Consider the following 16,998-nt stretch of genomic DNA (forward strand, 5'->3'; position numbering starts at 1 on the left):
GGGGGAGCGCCTCAGGTGGCAGAATCCAAGGAGCACCTCTATGGGCACCTCGACAGGCATGCCCCCCTAGTGCCAGACAAATGAGGAGAAGTGGTTGTGGTGGCTTCTGGGTTCCGGCAAGATCTCGCAAGAGGCCTTTGTGTGATCTTGCTAGGCTCTCTTGCGATCTTGTCAGAAGCCACAGCCACACGACCCCAGTAAGTGAAGCTTCGGCAGGAATGGTGTGTGGTGCCATGCACACTGATAGTGCTACATGAATTATAAAAGATAATATTGAGATCTGGCCCTGATTCCATATTTGTGGTAATTTAAGAAAGTTGACAAAGCAGTATAAGAGCCATGTGTGAAAAGCATAGATAGGAAAACTGTCTGAGTAGGCAAAAGCCAACTAAAAGTAGCATGTTGGTTATGCTAATTTCTCAATGGGAAGAATTCAAGCAAATTTCAGGGGGCTCATGGGAAGAAAGCTCCACTGAGCAAGTCAAAATCTATGTGTGTTTTCTGCTGATGGGACTCATTAGTTGAATCCCACTGATCATTATCCTGGAGATTCATCTGAAGCCTGTGAATAGTGTGAGGCAGTTACATATGAAGGTTGGTTTATGTGATCTCAGCTACAGCTTTCACCAACTGCCACTGCTGCTGTGGAGTACAATTACCAAATTTATTTATAAAATGTGCTGTGATCATTTCCAAGCCTTTAGGAAACAAACAAACAATTGACCTGTATCTGTAGCACTCTTACAAATGTTGGGGAGATATGATTTTAGGTGATTTCGGTGGAAATTCTTATTTCTTTATATTTCTTACCTATCCTTCATCGTTAGTTCCCAGGGCTGATTACAGCAATTTAAAAGCACAATTTTAAAATTAGTTAAAATAATTTACAATCAGAAAAACAGGGCGAGTCCTTAAAAAAACGCTGCTTTTGTGCCATGTGAATGTTGCAATAGAAGAAATACAAGGAAATAAATCTTCCCCTGCACAGATGCTTGGCGGGGGTGGGGGTGGGGCAGGGGCGGTACTTCCCAGAAGCTCATCAACCTTGCACATCTTTACTAAGTGTTCTTTCATAACTCCCATTTTTAAGAAGCTTAAATACATTTCCTCAGAAGTAAATTCCTCTAAAGGGATGCGGGTGGCGCTGTGGGTAAAACCTCAGTGCCTAGGACTTGTCGATCGCATGGTCGGCGGTTCGAATCCCCGCGGCGGGGTGAGCTCCCGTCGTTCGGTCCCAGCTCCTGCCCACCTAGCAGTTCAAAAGTACTCTTAAGTGCAAGTAGATAAATAGGGATCGCTTTATAGCGGGAAGGTAAACGGCGTTTCTGTGTGCTGCGCTGGTGCCGGCTCGCCAGAGCAGCTTCGTCACGCTGGCCACGTGACCTGGAAGTGTCTTCGGACAGCGCCGGCTCACGGCCTCTAGAGCGAGATGAGCACGCAACCCTTGAGTCGGACACGACTGTCCCGTACGGGCAGGGGTACCTTTACCTTTTTTTATTCCTCTAAGTTCAGCGCAACTCTGGTAAGCAAGTTTAGGATTGCAACCTAAATATGTCACATCTCACATCCTGATATTTAATATGAACAAATGGAAGCTATGTACAAAGCTACAAAATGATTTTAAAAAAATAGCATTTATGAACAACACAACTTACCTGGCCGCAGTAGGATAGTTAGCTTTTGAGGAGAAATCTGTGTAACATCTGAGTTGTTTTCCTGCGGCCCTTCACTAAGAGGCTTGTTTTTGTGAATTACCACTTCAGAAGTAGGAAATTCAATGAAATTCAATTGGCATCCTTTTGAAATAAGCTCTTCAGGAGTGCCACACCTTCTAAGAATTTCAGATGGATCAGTAAAATTCTATAAGAAACAAAGAGTGCAAGAACAAAGTGTAATGCAACACAATATGATGCCAATTCTGCAAATGACTGAAGGCATAGCATAATATTTTCTATATAAGTTATGTCACAAATCCCTATTTGTAAGTAGGGATATGCAGGAGAACAGTGCAACTATGACCTACTTTGAAACTGTTGTGTGCAAAAGGAGTGTACTTATAATTGACTTTTTCAATAGATTAGTCTCTTTCTCCTGCACCTTACCCTTCCAGCAACAAGGATGCGCACTCATTAAGCAGGAAAAAAATCAATGCAGTAGAGTCATTGCTTATAATGTCATAGTCATACATTCCATTACACCCATCACCAATATTTTCAGCACTATATAATTTAATACACATTACAGAGAATAGAATTTGTGGTCATCAAGTCTCTGCCCAAAATGATGATGTGCATCTAGTTCTCAAGATATGCAAAAAATCTGATTGCCAGAAACTGCAAGTCAAAACTAAGGATGGGTCATTGAACAAACATTGTGTGTTGAGTGCATTTTGAGGCATCATAACTAAAGAAGGCATATTGGAATAGATGAAAATATGAGCCAGTATAGCATTCCAAATGCCTTTCCTGTACAGTACTTGCATTCAAAAACTGCTGTTTACCCAAGGGGGGAAGTTTTGAAATCATTTAAAAATGTATTTCTTTGCTGTCTTATAAAGCTTGACACACAATGGTGTCTTTTGCAAATAAACTGAAGCTGGCAGGAGAAGCCGTTTCCACCTTGCAAGTCCCTTTCAAATGCTACCCATAGTATGATGGGGTTATCCTAGCACAAAAATATTTTTAACAACTACTTTGTTACATGCAAAATGTCAAAGGGACCAGTTACAATTAGACTCAATAATAATTCTATTGGGTGATCTAAGGGAAACAAATGAAATCAATTGGATAACATTATTGACTATTTGTTGTTTCTTATTAACAGCGAGACTTTGGGTAATTGGGAAGTGTCTTATATGCCCTCTATCTCAAAATGGATAAATAGCTTGTGGCTAAATTAGGAGGAAAAAAAGATGATAATTAGAAAAAGATAATTTGACAAAATTAATAACTTTCATATATTATGGTTTCCTTTTTTGTGAAATATCGCATGACATATAATAATTTAAGGGAGCTGGAAATAGATCTGAAATGATAAGCATGCAATCATTTCAAAAAATAGTTTGTCCAATTATGTCATCAGTTTAGGATTTTTTGAAGGATCTGATAGCAAGCATAAGTGTGACCCAGCAGTCCACTTACAGGCCTTTTCTAGAAAAGTCACTGGGGAAAAACCAATTCTGATATAACCTCTTCCGTGTTGGGAAGGGTGAGTTGGGGTATATTCTCAGGAATCATTCTAAAGAAGGAGGAATATGTTTTTTGTAATATATTTTTATCCTTGTAATTTTTAAAGTAAATTGTGTAAGTGTTTCAAAGTTCAGAAATAATAATAATAGCAAAAAAAAGAGAGAGAGAGAGAGAGAGAGAGAGAGAGAGAGAAAAGAGTGTGCTAAGTGAAAATAGAGCCATTCCTGTGTTAATGTTAGATGAGGTGATGGTGGTTCTAGAGACTACCATCTCTAAACTTCCATTAGCTTTTACTCTTCTAGTTGCTGATGTGAAAATGAAAAGCATGTAGAGTGGGATTGTGGGGCTGCACATCTGACCCAGTTCCCTGATGTAAGCCCCCCCCCCCAAGTCTCACCTGTGCCATCCATGTGTTAGCATGGTCATCTATGGCAGGGATGCCTTTGCACTTTTACCCCTTTGATACAAAGGTTTCCATGGATCTTGAGCAACTGCCTGAAGGTTTGCCTGCCTCAGACAGCTATTCTAACACTTGTATGGTGGTGGCTGGGCTGGGGAATCATGTGCCATAGCGGGTGGGTCAAAAGTGCAGCCCACAGTCCCTCTATATTCACTTTTCCTCTTTATTCAAGCAACTTACAAAGAGAGCTTCTGAGTGGGCCATTTTTGTTCCACTGCCCAAATGGATCACGTGAAAGTTCTGGATTGGACAATCTGTGATTGCCATATATTTGCCAACCTCTGTGATTGCCATATATTTGCCAACCATTAAAAAAACCAAAACCGTCTTAAGCACATTTACCCCCTCCAGTCATGTAATTTCAGGTAGGGCAACTGAATAAATAATAGATCATGGCTATTTTAAATCTACAAATATAAGATCTGCCTTTGCAGTCCTCCCCAAGAATATACCAGAACAGTATGAATACAGACTTTTCAGTGCTTCCGTCTTCCACATCATTTCTCGAAAGACTGCTATTCCTCATATTTCCATGAAAACCAAACTTAGTTTATTAATATATTCAAAGGGGATGTTGGCTTATTTTTAATTTGGCAACCAAGCTTTCACAGCCAAATCAGTATATATAAAAATCACCTACTGCTATGAAATGCTTAGAGACAACAGCATATGATCATCTCCAGAAAAACACTCTGAATCTGCTGACTTTTCAAAAAAAGAAAGATGCATTACCACGTCAGCCCATATTTTAAGGATGCTTAGACTCAGTATTTTTAGCCAACAGTCTGTGCTGGTGATTGTAGACAAAAAATAGGTAGGGGAAAGAAAGGAAAAGGAAAAGGAAAGGCAAAGGACATGCTTAGGGAAAAAAATGCAAACAAAAACAATAGTTTAGTGTCTTTTTGGGGATTAACTAAAAGTCACCAGCTATTCACACAACTATTCCTCAGGCTTGATATTCAACACAAAGCAAATGTTTCAAATGAAACTTCCATTGCCTACACTTGTGTTGTGCCTGGGAAAGCTTTGTTGAATCCAGGGAGGCTCCTTTACAAACATCACTGAATCGGCACTTGACTGGACTGATTCCAATGTTTTTCCAAAGCAAGCAGGCTTTTTTTTTTTTTAAACATTTTTATTGCTTTTTATATTTCATGACAATTCAAGTTCTATGAAATGCAAAATGTAATCCAATAAATTCCAGTATAATAAATAAAAGAAGCCATTGAGATACACTTAAAAATCAAATAGCATCTAACACAGTGAACTACAACAGGCGGGAAAATAATTAAATGGTCTACCAAGACCATTAACAATTTGCATGCATTTTGTGAGGGGGAAAAGCATTGGTCTAGTTGGATTAGAGATGGATGAACCTGTTAATTCTGGTTTCCCTCAGTTTTTATTTTCCCAATCTTAACTTCAGTTCTGTACCCCTCCACAACAATTTGCAATTATCTGCTTTTAAAAAGCATTTTCATGAAAATTCAGCATTTGTGTATGCTTAAATGCTAATATATGCATTTTATGCACACACACCTGTAGCATTTGCTTACACATAGTTGTACAGATTTTTTTTAAAAACACTGGCAGTTTTAAAAATTTGAAATGCTGTATAGAAGAAACCAAGGAACTGAAGAACTGATAGGCTGCTTCTCCCCTCTCTTTGCGTAATCAATGAGGTTTCTAGTTCTTTCTCAGAATGCCATCCCATACAAAAGGAGTATTCTGAAAGCGAATATTTGGTAGTTCACTTTCAGGAACAAACAAAAATATAAAGGTTTGGGATATTCCACGAAAATCCAGACAATGGAACATTGATGCACAGTAGAACATAATTTCTTCATTGGAAATTCTGAATACAAGAAATAGGTTCCCAGACTGTTTTCTCTAAGTACTGTATATGTTGTGAAATTAATGCCTGATGCAGTTACTTAGAAACTGCAATTCAAGGCCAAAGGTACTAATTTTCTGCAATTCTGAGCATGTACAATTCCGCATAGAACTCGATATGTGGCACAATATTTGCATTCCTCACAAACTCAGCTTTTGCTTCCAAATAAAAGGAGGAGTGCAATTCAGTCAACGTTAAGCTCATTCAGTTCCTTTTGATTTTGATGCCTGAATGTTAACCACATGGCCAAATCTCCCCATCAAAGTAGACAGCACTTTAAGGTTATAATCCTATACCCATTTGCTAAGCGGTAAGCTCCACTGAACTCAACGGGATAAACTTTTGAGCTGATACATATTGGATTACACTGTAAAATTCTTAGCTGTGGCTGGTCCATGACTGAGGTTCAAGTTCTCTTAACTGTGGACAGGCATTTGAAAACATGCAGACGGTACATTAAGAGTCTAGAGGGGCCACTCAATAGATTTTTTCATGTAGTTGTTGCAGTGTGTGAAAATTTTCGCTCCAAGAACAAATTCAAAACATATTTTCTGCCTTGGACGGCCCTATCATTAGGCATAGTGAGGAAAGGTCATGAAAGGTCAGCCATTTTCTTTCAATTAAATAATAATAATAATAATAATAATTCCACTCCTCCTTTTCTTTGGAAGCAAAAGCTGAGTTTGTGAGGAATGCAAATATTGTGCCACATATCGAGTTCTATGCGGAATTGTACATGCTCAGAATTGCAGAAAATTAGTACCTTTGGCCTTGAATGACAGTTTCTAAGTAAGTGCATCATCATCATCATCATCATCATCATCATCATTATTTACTGCCAGGAGCAGGGTGGAGTGGACTTTTTGGGTTTTTTTCTTTAAGCACCAAAATGACTTGGCTAGCCATGAGTACTAAGCACCTTGCCTTAAGGGGGCATTTGCCCCCTGTCTGTCAATGAAGAGTTTCGGGTCAATCCTGTTTCTGCCCATGGATTGCTCTTACTAGATCTACACATTTTTTTCTTTAGGTGGGTTCTGAAACATAGTTCCCTTTCCCTTCCAGATAGATTTGTGTTATATCTTCTTACCAACGGGCCTTTGCTTCATGTCATTTATCCATCTCTCTGTTTCTGTCACCATATTTCTTTTTTGCCAAAAATTCTGCAAAATCTCAGAAAATGTATACACTGAGCAATCCTTAGGAAAATACTTTTCTATGCTATTAATACACAAGGCCTCTTTTTGCTCGAAATCTAATAAATGCTTTCGATTTGTGTTTCTCAAGCAGCAGCTCTCTATGCCACACATCAGACTATATTTTGAAATGAAGGGGAATTTAAACAACCTAGTTTGTGTGGTAGATTAGGGTTTAGGGCTGGGGACCAGCTACTTAAAAAGAAGTCAAATATTTTACTGGGTGTGCTCAAGCCCTTAGGTTCTGAAATAAATCTTTTGATTCAGCTTCTGAATTTCTTCCCTCAGGGCAGGATTAGAATCAGAGCAGAGAGTTGGACAGACTCTTTTCATACCAACTTCAAGTACTGGTGTTTCTTTAAAATATTTCAGATAATTCACTTTACCTCTTGAAAGCACCATCCACAATGCGGTCCAGAAAGCAAACACTCTTTACAATTCACTGCACTCCCTGGATTACAATTCCCTGCATATAAAAATCAAGGAAATATAATAGATCAGAACACAGCATAATTACGGCGGATAACAAAATGTTCTGGGTATTGTTCCAACCTCACCAAACACAGCCTGCCAGTGTACCCTTTCCACCCTTTGAACTGAATGTCTTTCGATATTCAAAACGGTGACCAAAAAGTGCCGTGAAATTGAAGTCATTATAAAACAAAATTACGTTGAAGCACAGTCTTGACTGAAATGAATATCCAGCTTTTCCCAAGGTGACAACTGGCAAAAAGAAAGATTTGTAAAAAAATTTTTTTTGTATGAATCAGTCATTGTGTTTCATGTACTTGATCTCTATCATTCCTGATTCAGCTGGATCATCAGCTCTTTGTGCACCAGACATTTTCTACTGCTGCTACTTTTCTGGAAATTTATTTGTGCTGTAAATTAAAAATGTCTTAGGTTCTATAAAACATAACAGAATCACAGATGCAGTGTAAATTCTTACACTATTCATTTGTAAAATTAAGCAGTCCTTAGGACTACATTCCATACATAGCCTCGGTAACAGGAACGAAACTCAGTTCAAAACAGCTACACGATAGACAAGTGGAAAGATACAGCTGCATGCATAACAGAACTAGTTTACTCGTTTAAAAAAAGTTTTTAAAAGAGCAGGATAGGACATTTTCCCAAAAGTTAATACATCACCTGTGAGCCTTACCTTGTACATAGTTAATTCTTTGCAGGAATAGGAAAAAAAGGCAAAGCAATTCAATCCCCATTCGCTTTCAGATCTGGCTGCACATACAAAACATATCAAAATTAATTATGTCCAGCGTAATGAGCCCAGTGCAGAAACTTTATGAGAACTTGACGATTGAGAACTTCAGTCCAGGCAGGTTTTAGAAGAAATATTCTCAGGTACCAGAACACTACATTAACATAAACAAGGCAACAATACAGTGTGCCACCTGGATAGGTGAACTGCAAGCTGTGCCTAAGGGCTATCAGCATGGTTATGGAATTCTTTATCTTACTTCCTTGTTTCCCTTATAAGGAAGACAGGTATATAGTCAGAAGAAGGTGGGGGAATTCATACAGGTACAGTCCTGAGTTCCTGGTTGCTGTTTTTAATTCACAGACTTAGCCTTACAGAGCTCATTAGGAACCCATGGATGTTGGAATATAGTGCCTTTAGAGTTGATATACAGGCCCAGTATTGTTTTTCAAAGATGTTCCCTATATTAACTGAATGGTAGAATTTTTTGGGTAAAATACCTGGAGTGGAGGTGTATAAATCCCATTTTTTCCTCAACTTCCTTGTTGGATATGAACCTTGTAAAACCAGTTCTGAAAAGGGAAAAAAGTATATGTCACCACTGTGTAATCCTAACCAGCAATGTTGGAAGTTGTGATTAAATTTGCAGAGAATGTTGAACTTTGCATTAGAAGGATAAAAAGAGCAAAAGCAAATGTGTGTGGCTAAAAAGTAAAAACTATTATGAGACAAATCTGAATGTCAGCTTGCTGGAATACATTTTGAAATATAATCACTAAGCTTACTAAAATGTTGGCTGGCTAAGGCCCTTGATGTCAGGGACATCAAGCAGCATAGGAGCTATTTTACCTCAGTGGGATTTTGTGTGTGTGGAGGTTTCTCTCTGCATGGCTGAGACAGACCTGTTTTGGCTGGGAAAGACACCTCTCACATATTTATGAGATTTACATACTCACACAAGCAGCATGGGAAATCAACTCTTGTGCCATTTTGTGTGCACGCTCACCGGTATCAACTATCTCACACCCTTTGATCGGCAGGTGACACCTTGGTGGTGGTGAGGCCACTCTGGGCTGCATGGTAGGTATTAGCTCATGACAGGGCCTTTTCAGTGCCTGTTCCCTGTTTGTGGAATGCCTTCCCTAGTGAGGTGCAGCTGCCTCTCATTGACTTTCATGCATAATTTAAAAATCTTTCTATTTACCCAGGCATTTGATGGCTGAAATACACTGTTCCTGAGTCTCTGAGATCACTGTTCATAGAATGTATTAGCTGTTCACAAATTGCTTTTAAAAATGTTTTACTATTGATGTCTCAGACCTTTGGAATCGCAGACAGAGGAGGGATGCTGTATTAAAGCCCTTTGCAAATCACTCTTCGAAACAGCTTCCCCTTTAAAGGTTTTTCAAGTATTGAGAAGGCCCAGATGGGAACATGGGAGCTGTCTTAAAGCTCTTTGCAAAAGTGCTCTTTGAAGCAGCAACCGCTCCTTTTAACATTACTCAAGCAATGTTTAAAGGACAGGGGATGCTGCTTCAAAGAATGTTTTGCATGGATTCTGACAGGTAGTTGGGGCAGCCCACCTAGCCAGCATGTGTCATAATGACATGTGCCCCTACCCACCTGTCAAATTTGTGTTTTATTCTGTAAAGAAAGCATACTTTGGGAATGAATGAAACAATGTGGACATGAAAGAAAGTACTTAAACTAACATAATCCAGTCTGTCCAGTGTCAGGCTAACAGCAACAACAAGTTTCTCCTTTTCCCATCCCCATGCTGAACTGGAAGCCCTCCCCAGGAGAGATAGTCAGCATTTCTTCCTCTGATTGCTTAAAAACAGTGATTAAGTGTCCTTAGCTATGGTGCTGCCTGTCACATGCTGAAGCTTTAGAATTGCCTCCACAATTTGCTTTCTAACTTTTGTTAGCAATGTTCAATTGACTTTTTTTATTTATTTAAATAAAAGCTAAGTGTCTGGGGCCTGGTATAAGTGTATCCCTCTGTCAGTGTCCCTGAGAAAGAGAGGAATCATACCTTCTACTTGGCCTGTGAAAGGACCTTCCATGTGAACCATTTACAGACCTTTGGTCAAATGTAAGAGTGAATAAATAGATTCCATTTTAGTCATCTCTCAGTGCATTCAAATTATGCAGATTAAGACATGAAAGGGCTGGGTTATGCAATACTGGAAAGGCCTAATTTGGCCCTGTGCATGGAGCAGGTGCACTAGACTTATCTCTGCTGACCATAGATCTTTGAAGAGACCTATATGCATAGCATCCTACGTGCATAGGCCAAGGTCATGTGGTTGATTGATGGATTTTTATCTGGAAATTGACTGCACAATTTTGGCCTGGACAAAAAAACATATTTTGTGCATATAAGGGTGAATTTGAAATGATCTTTTGAGTTCAGTTTTGCTGTCTTGCTTATACAATAAGCTCACTGATGTCCCCTGCCCCACTCTCACGTACTGCTTCTCCTAGTACCATGCCCTTCTGACTTAGGGAAGCAGCAAGAAATGTCAAGTTTCACGTTGTTGGGAAAACTATTATTTATCAGGAAATCTCCATTTAATTTTCGACAACTGATAAAACTTTATCCCTCCTGACATTCCATGTAACGGATTAATTGAAAGTATCACTTGGGGGCAACATTTGCATCATTGCTGAATATATGTGGCATACTGTTTGCAAAATAGTTTCAATCAATCTTGTAATCCAACCCACAGAGAGGAGTGGCAGTTCCTAGCAAAGGAGCGTCTTACCGTCTCCAATTTTTCATGCTTTAAAAAAAGCTTTCCAATAAACCACACAGCATGTGTTGTGTGTCTGTTGCTAGAGCTGTGCCAGAGCATCTACTCTTTTCTGCTTTGGATAAAGCTATAACCAACCAAATGGAGGGTTCTCTGCATTTATAGTTTAGACCTTCTGTTCATTTGACCGCAGCAGTCACTATGCATTTAGAATCTGAATTTTCCATGTCATTCATAGGGTTATCACAGGGTTGCCCCTGTTTGAGAGGCTCATTTGACAACAAGAAACCAAGCCTTTAGTGTCATTGGCCCAGTATTGTGGAATACTCTGCTAAGAGAGATTCAGCAAGCGCCTTCTATTTCAACCTCTAAACACCTGCATTAATGTTTGGTGTTTTATTGTGCTTTTTAATATTCTGTTGGGATCCAACCAGAGTGGCTGGAGAAACCCAGCCAGATGGGCGGTGTATAAATAACAAATTGTTATTATTAATATTATTATGAAAACATTTTTATTCTGCCAAGTCTATGCAGGAATTAAGAACACATCTTTCCACAATACTTAACTGATGTTTGATTTCAATTCTGATTTCATTTTTTCATGTGGTTTTTACGGTATAATTTTATGCAATATTGTAAACCACTTTTATATTTTTCCGTGAAATAGTGGTATACAATTATTTTTTTTATAAATAAATAAAATATCCCCACTTTTCTGATAACTGAGGGGCAATGTTTTCTGAAACAGAAAATAGAAATGGGAAACCTAGGGCACACTTTACTCTTACAGCTGAAAACATTCACATTTAGAGTGCCTCCTTGTAATAATTATCTGGCCCAAGACATTTTGCTGCCTGAGGCAAAGGACAGGATGACACCCCTCCATACTGTGTTCAGAAGCTGACTGAATCTTACTTTAATACACTGCCAGTGTCTTCTGCTGCAACTGAGGACAGCAGGCTAGTTTAGGGGTATGCAAGGCAAGTTGTGGGGCACACACAGCTGTGTCCTCCAACACCTTGCCACTGCCCCTCCCCACAGCATCTGCTGCCTGAGGCAAGCACAACATTGCGTCTAATGGTTGAGCCAGCCCTGCCTCAAAGGAGACTACCCTTTTCTGTGTCTGCATGCCGGTATTCTGGTTGTCCCTGTTAATTAGAAGATGCACAGCAGACGGTCTCTTCTGAGGTGAGGTAATGCCTCAGAAGAGCTTCCCATCATACTTGGCAGAGAGATGGAATTACCCTCAAACAGATGAGCAAAGCCTGAGCAGTACATCGTGCAGATACACTGGTGAGGAGAGGGCAAGGCACCCTCTGTGGGAGCAGTACTATTGGGCCACACAATATATTTTTGTGTGTGGCAGACTAGCATATTCCTCACATTATGGGGATTTTGGGGCCTGTTTGGTGTGCTAAGCACATCAAAGGCACAAGTCTCTTTGCTTAACATCTCACAATAACTATATACAGTGCTTTTCCCCTGGGGGTACACATACCCCTAAACATTTTGTGAATTTAAGTTTGGCCTCATTGAGGGGCAGTATTTCAATATGAGTAAGAAAATGAGGGTACCCCTAAACATTTTTTTTAGAAAAAAAGCACTGACTATATGAAACAAAAATGTGCTCTCTTTCACTCTCACACACTTTAAATATATCCTTGAACGAATCAAAGAGCAGGATTTTAGATTTTGCTGAAGCACAACTTCCTGAAAACCTTTGTCTCATCCCCAATTGACATCTGAAGCAATATCCCTGCTATTTTAGCTCACCCCCCCAACATTAAGCTCCAGTCAGCTGCTTTATTACAATGCCATTTATGTCCCTTTCCCAGGCTAGAGGCCTTGACTCACCTGTTACCTGAATGGTGAGAGCTATGCCCTTCAGAGGATAACTACTCTTCCCTGCATTAAGAGCCTGAATTTATCTGATTAGGCATGAGTAGGAGTCATGATGAAGTCAGGACACTCAGTGGATCATTTGGAAGGAAAACCCCTTTCACTTCAAGCCATTTCCTTTCTATGGTACTCCTGCTAAGCATTCATTCACTCATGCTTTCGTCATTGGCTATATTTATACCCGACTAATGACTCGCAATGCACTTTACCATAAAAAACAAACCAACCAATTTGCAATTAAAATTATTCATGGCATGGAGAAAGTGGATAGAGAAACCCTCTCCCTCCCAACACTAGAACTCAGGGGCATCCAATGAAGCTGAATATCAGAAGATTCCAGACAGATAAAGTTCTCCTTCGTGAAGCACATTGTTTAACAATGGAATTTGTGCTCACAGGAAACAGTGGTGGCCATCTACCTAGATGGAGTTAAAGGAGGATTAGACAAATTCATGGAGGAGAGTGCTTTTGAAGGCTACTAGTCGTGATGGCTATGCTCTGCCTCCACAGTTGGAGGCAGTAATGTTTCTGAATACCATTTGCTGGAAACCACAGGAGGGGAGAGTGCTCTTGTACTCAGGTCATGCTTGTGGTTTTTCCTCAGGCATCTGCTTGGCCACCGTGTTTTTAATTATGCCATTTGTGTAATTTATGAGAATTGCTTCAATCTTTTTGTTAAATGTGGGCTGTATCTTTACAATTACTTTCTTGCTTTAAAAAAAAATAAAGTGCCCTGTGAACATTTTTGGTGAAGGGACAGTTCAAAAATGGCCAAATAATCAAATGAAGAAATAAATACGTTCCACTGCTGTGAATACTGTGGGTTCTTTTGATTCCCTGAGAGGAAGTGGCAGGGAGTATAGAAGAGAAGAAATGGAGCAGAAAAGGGGACAAATTTCACATCGCTCTTCACTGGCAAAAGAAAATAGCCAGACATGCAAATGGGATTGACATCTGACCAGGAAAGAAAGGAAGGAAGGAAGGAAGGAAGGAAGGAAGGAAGGAAGGAAGGAAGGAAGGAAGGAAAGAAAGAAAGAAGAAATGGTCTGTTAAAAAGCAACAGCAAAGCTTTCAGGCCAGGAAGGTAAATAAATAGCTGAATATATTATGTGTAGAGGCAACTTTTCTGTTGTGGCACAGAGCTAAGCCTACCTAAGGTAGCCCTGAGCTGGATGTCATGAAAGGGCAGAAGATAGTTACGTAGTTAATTAAAATATTATTGTTGTCTTTGTGCTGCCAGGGTGATGGAGCGATGCATGTGGAATTTACTGGTTCAGACTTGGCTAGGCTTGGGTGCTCTGTGCCTTGACTGGAAGGGATGGAGAGCTATTTACTCCTCCTCAGGCAGCAAAGAGTCTTAGGCTGGCTATAATACAGACCCACCACAGACAACTGGGTGCTGACTTGGGAGAAGAGAGAAATCTGATTCATTTACAAGTGAAAGGCAAACTTAACTAATTTGCACATTCCAAAACAATAAGAGAACTGAAATACATCCATCCTTCAAAACTGGCATCTTTCTGAATTTTGAAGTGCGGGTTCCCAGCCAACTAATGGGTACCAAAAGAGGATAAAATGTGCCTATATGTGGAAATGGTGAACAAAAATGTTGCTGAATTTCCATAAGGACTAAAAATAAAATCACAAACTGACGTGGAAATGTGGAAGACTGGAAAAATGAGAAACTCACATTGATGGATTCACCCACCCTTAAGGTTGACCCCAGTTGCAGCTCCCTCTGAACTCTGCCCCCGTCCAGTTACCAACATATGATTTCAAGAGTTAATAGCTTTATATGCAAGGGAGTTTACTCCACAAGTCCTAAAGATGACTGTTGGAGGAAATATGACTCACAACGTCTCTCAAATGGTTCCCTAGGCTGCTTGTAGCAAGGTGCAGTGACATGCCATATTCAGACTGAAAAATCACGTCCTCACCCTCGGTAAACACAAGCCGAGTAATCATAAGGGGAAAGAAGCAGGGGGCGGGGGGGGGGGGGGAGAGAAGAAAGTAAGCAAGCAAACTGAAGAGCGTTTTTAGTTTACATATATGAGTCACAGTACAATGGCTTCAAAATCATGGAATCATAGAGTTGGACCCAGAGGTTTCTGTAGTTGAAGATGAACCCTCTGCAATGCAGGAATATGCAGGTGGCCTGCATGGCGATCAAACCCACGACCTTGGCAGGAAGTGGCAGCTTGTCTTCTACTGATTTAAAAGTCAGAAGGGCATTTGCTATCTTGCTGAGAGAAATAATATATTAGGGTGTTGTGTGTGTGTGTGTGTGTGTGTGTGTGTGTGTGTGTGTGTAAAACTGTTCTGCAGCAGGTTATCAACAGTTCAAAAATTTTCCTCAGAAGCTACGGTGTGTGGAATGACAGGCTGTGCACTCCTTACATTTTATGTTATATGCATGCTTAATCTGTCCACATCAGTTCTGAAGAAAAGGAAGTCATAGTGCCCCAATCCAAATCAGAAGCCTGTACCAATTTACTTCCCTTTACCCTGTACACGCTACTATGCGGCCTCAACAATAAAGAGGAGCAACCATAGGAGAGCAAAGAACTGTAGGTGGGTGTTTGTGGGTCAGCATGGAAGTGTTGTTGTTTGTTAATGAACTACCGGTATGCTGTATATCATCTTGAGCTCCTTTGAGGGGAAGGGAGCTAGATAGATATAATAAATAAATAAATACATTAAGAGAGGCGAGGGGCATCCATTACCTGCCAGTTATTCTCTTCCCAGATCCCAGTTGGGTTCTCTAGATGGGAGGGAGCTTATACCTAGCATAATGTCAACTCCTGACAACTTGCCCTAAAATGTGAATATGACATTCTTCAATTGCACAAATAAGGAGAAACAGGGCAGTGGGTGATCAGGGTCAGGGATGAGAAAATAATGACTGCTTGAACGTATGTATCATATGATGTGCATTGTAATAAGATACATGCTTACTCAGAAATAAGTCCTATTGAGTAAGCCTCCCTAAAGTGGTAATGTAATTCACAGGATTTCAGGACTAGAAAGTGGATCCTTAAAATTCATCATTCAGCAACACTCCTTAAGCATGACAAGAGCTGAAAGCCACAAGCACTTTTGGTTGGATTCCGATTTAATCAAGTAGCACATATTAGTGCATGAGTTGTGGGTAGCTAGATCACTGGACAGGATATTACAAGGCTTGGTAAAGACAAAGAGGGGAGGAATTATTGAATGTTATCAGCATATAGCAAACCTGCCAGCACAAAGTGTAGACTCACTAAACCACAGGCAGACATATGCGTGTCATGTGCAGTCCCAAGGACTACTTCACTGACCTGTGGGTGCTGTTAGTTCCACCTAATCCTTCTGGGGCCATTTGTGCCCACATATGAAAGGCATGGGACGCAGGTGGTGCTGTGGGTTAAACCACAGAGCCTAGGGCTTGCCGATCAGAAGGTCGGCGGTTCGAATCCCCGCGACGGGGTGAGCTCCCGTTGCTCGGTCCCTGCTCCTGCCAACCTAGCAGTTTGAAAGCATGTCAAAGGGCAAGTAGATAATAGGTACCGCTCCAGCGGGAAGGTAAACGGCGTTTCCGTGCGCTGCTCTGGTTCGCCAGAAGCGGCTTAGTCATGCTGGCCACATGACCCGGAAGCTGTACGCCGGCTCCCACAGCCAATAAAGTGAGATGAGCTCCGCAACCCCAGAGTCGGTCATGACTGGACCTAATGGTCAGGGGTCCCTTTACCTTTATGAAAGGCATGGGGCTCACTCATAAAGGGTAGAGAGGAAAATGACTCTCCTGCCTGTGAGAATACTGTGTTCCAGTGTTTCTTTCTATTGTATTATTATTATTTTCTTAATGTGTACATACACCTAAGAATGACAATATATGAATTTCAAGCTAGTAAAGAACTTAAGCAATTGAATCATGTATTTTAAAATATTATATCCTGCCTTTCAACTCTAAAAAAATAAAATAAAAATTATATTTCACATATATTTGCATGTGTGAAACAGTCATCATACAGAAATCTCAGTCACTACCACATAAACGATAGATTGTTAAAGGATTTACTCTATTGTGGTAAATGGCAGGTTTTCGTACAAGAACTGTTTCATGGGAAAATGAGATTAAATCACCATGCATGGGCTTACAGTAAAAGAAAAGGATTTGCCAACAGTATAACTTCTCCAAGTTGCAGAAAGACTCATATTTAGCAGCAGTTTAGGGTACGGGTGGTGAATCTCAGGCTTTCAGGCCAAATTTGGCCCACAAGGCTATTTCTGTCAAGCCATGTATGCCTGCCCCACACCTGATGGTCATACGTGTGGAGCAGGGAGAGATGCACAACCAGGAGTCTTAAAGTGCTGGTGGAGAGTAGAACAAAAGTCTACTAGATCAGC

The 16,998-nt window shown here is 40.3% G+C and overlaps 1 protein-coding gene across 3 annotated transcripts in view; it reads right to left on the reverse strand.

Annotated features, from left to right (window-relative positions):
- Positions 1 to 16,998, reverse strand: part of ITGB6 (integrin subunit beta 6) — a 66,749-nt gene that overhangs the window by 29,749 nt on the left and 20,002 nt on the right. For all 3 annotated transcript variants that reach the window (XM_077936610.1, XM_028746861.2, XM_028746855.2), the window contains exons 3-6: positions 8,458 to 8,529; positions 7,901 to 7,977; positions 7,122 to 7,201; positions 1,656 to 1,860 (exon numbers count right to left, since the gene is read on the reverse strand). In XM_077936610.1, the coding sequence (XP_077792736.1) occupies positions 1,656 to 1,860; positions 7,122 to 7,201; positions 7,901 to 7,961 (346 nt within the window). In that variant the 5' untranslated portion in view covers positions 7,962 to 7,977; positions 8,458 to 8,529. The remainder of the gene's footprint in view (positions 1 to 1,655; positions 1,861 to 7,121; positions 7,202 to 7,900; positions 7,978 to 8,457; positions 8,530 to 16,998) is intronic.

This window comes from Podarcis muralis, chromosome 1, assembly GCF_964188315.1.
Source record: "Podarcis muralis chromosome 1, rPodMur119.hap1.1, whole genome shotgun sequence".
NCBI classification, from domain to species: Eukaryota; Metazoa; Chordata; class Lepidosauria; order Squamata; family Lacertidae; genus Podarcis; species Podarcis muralis.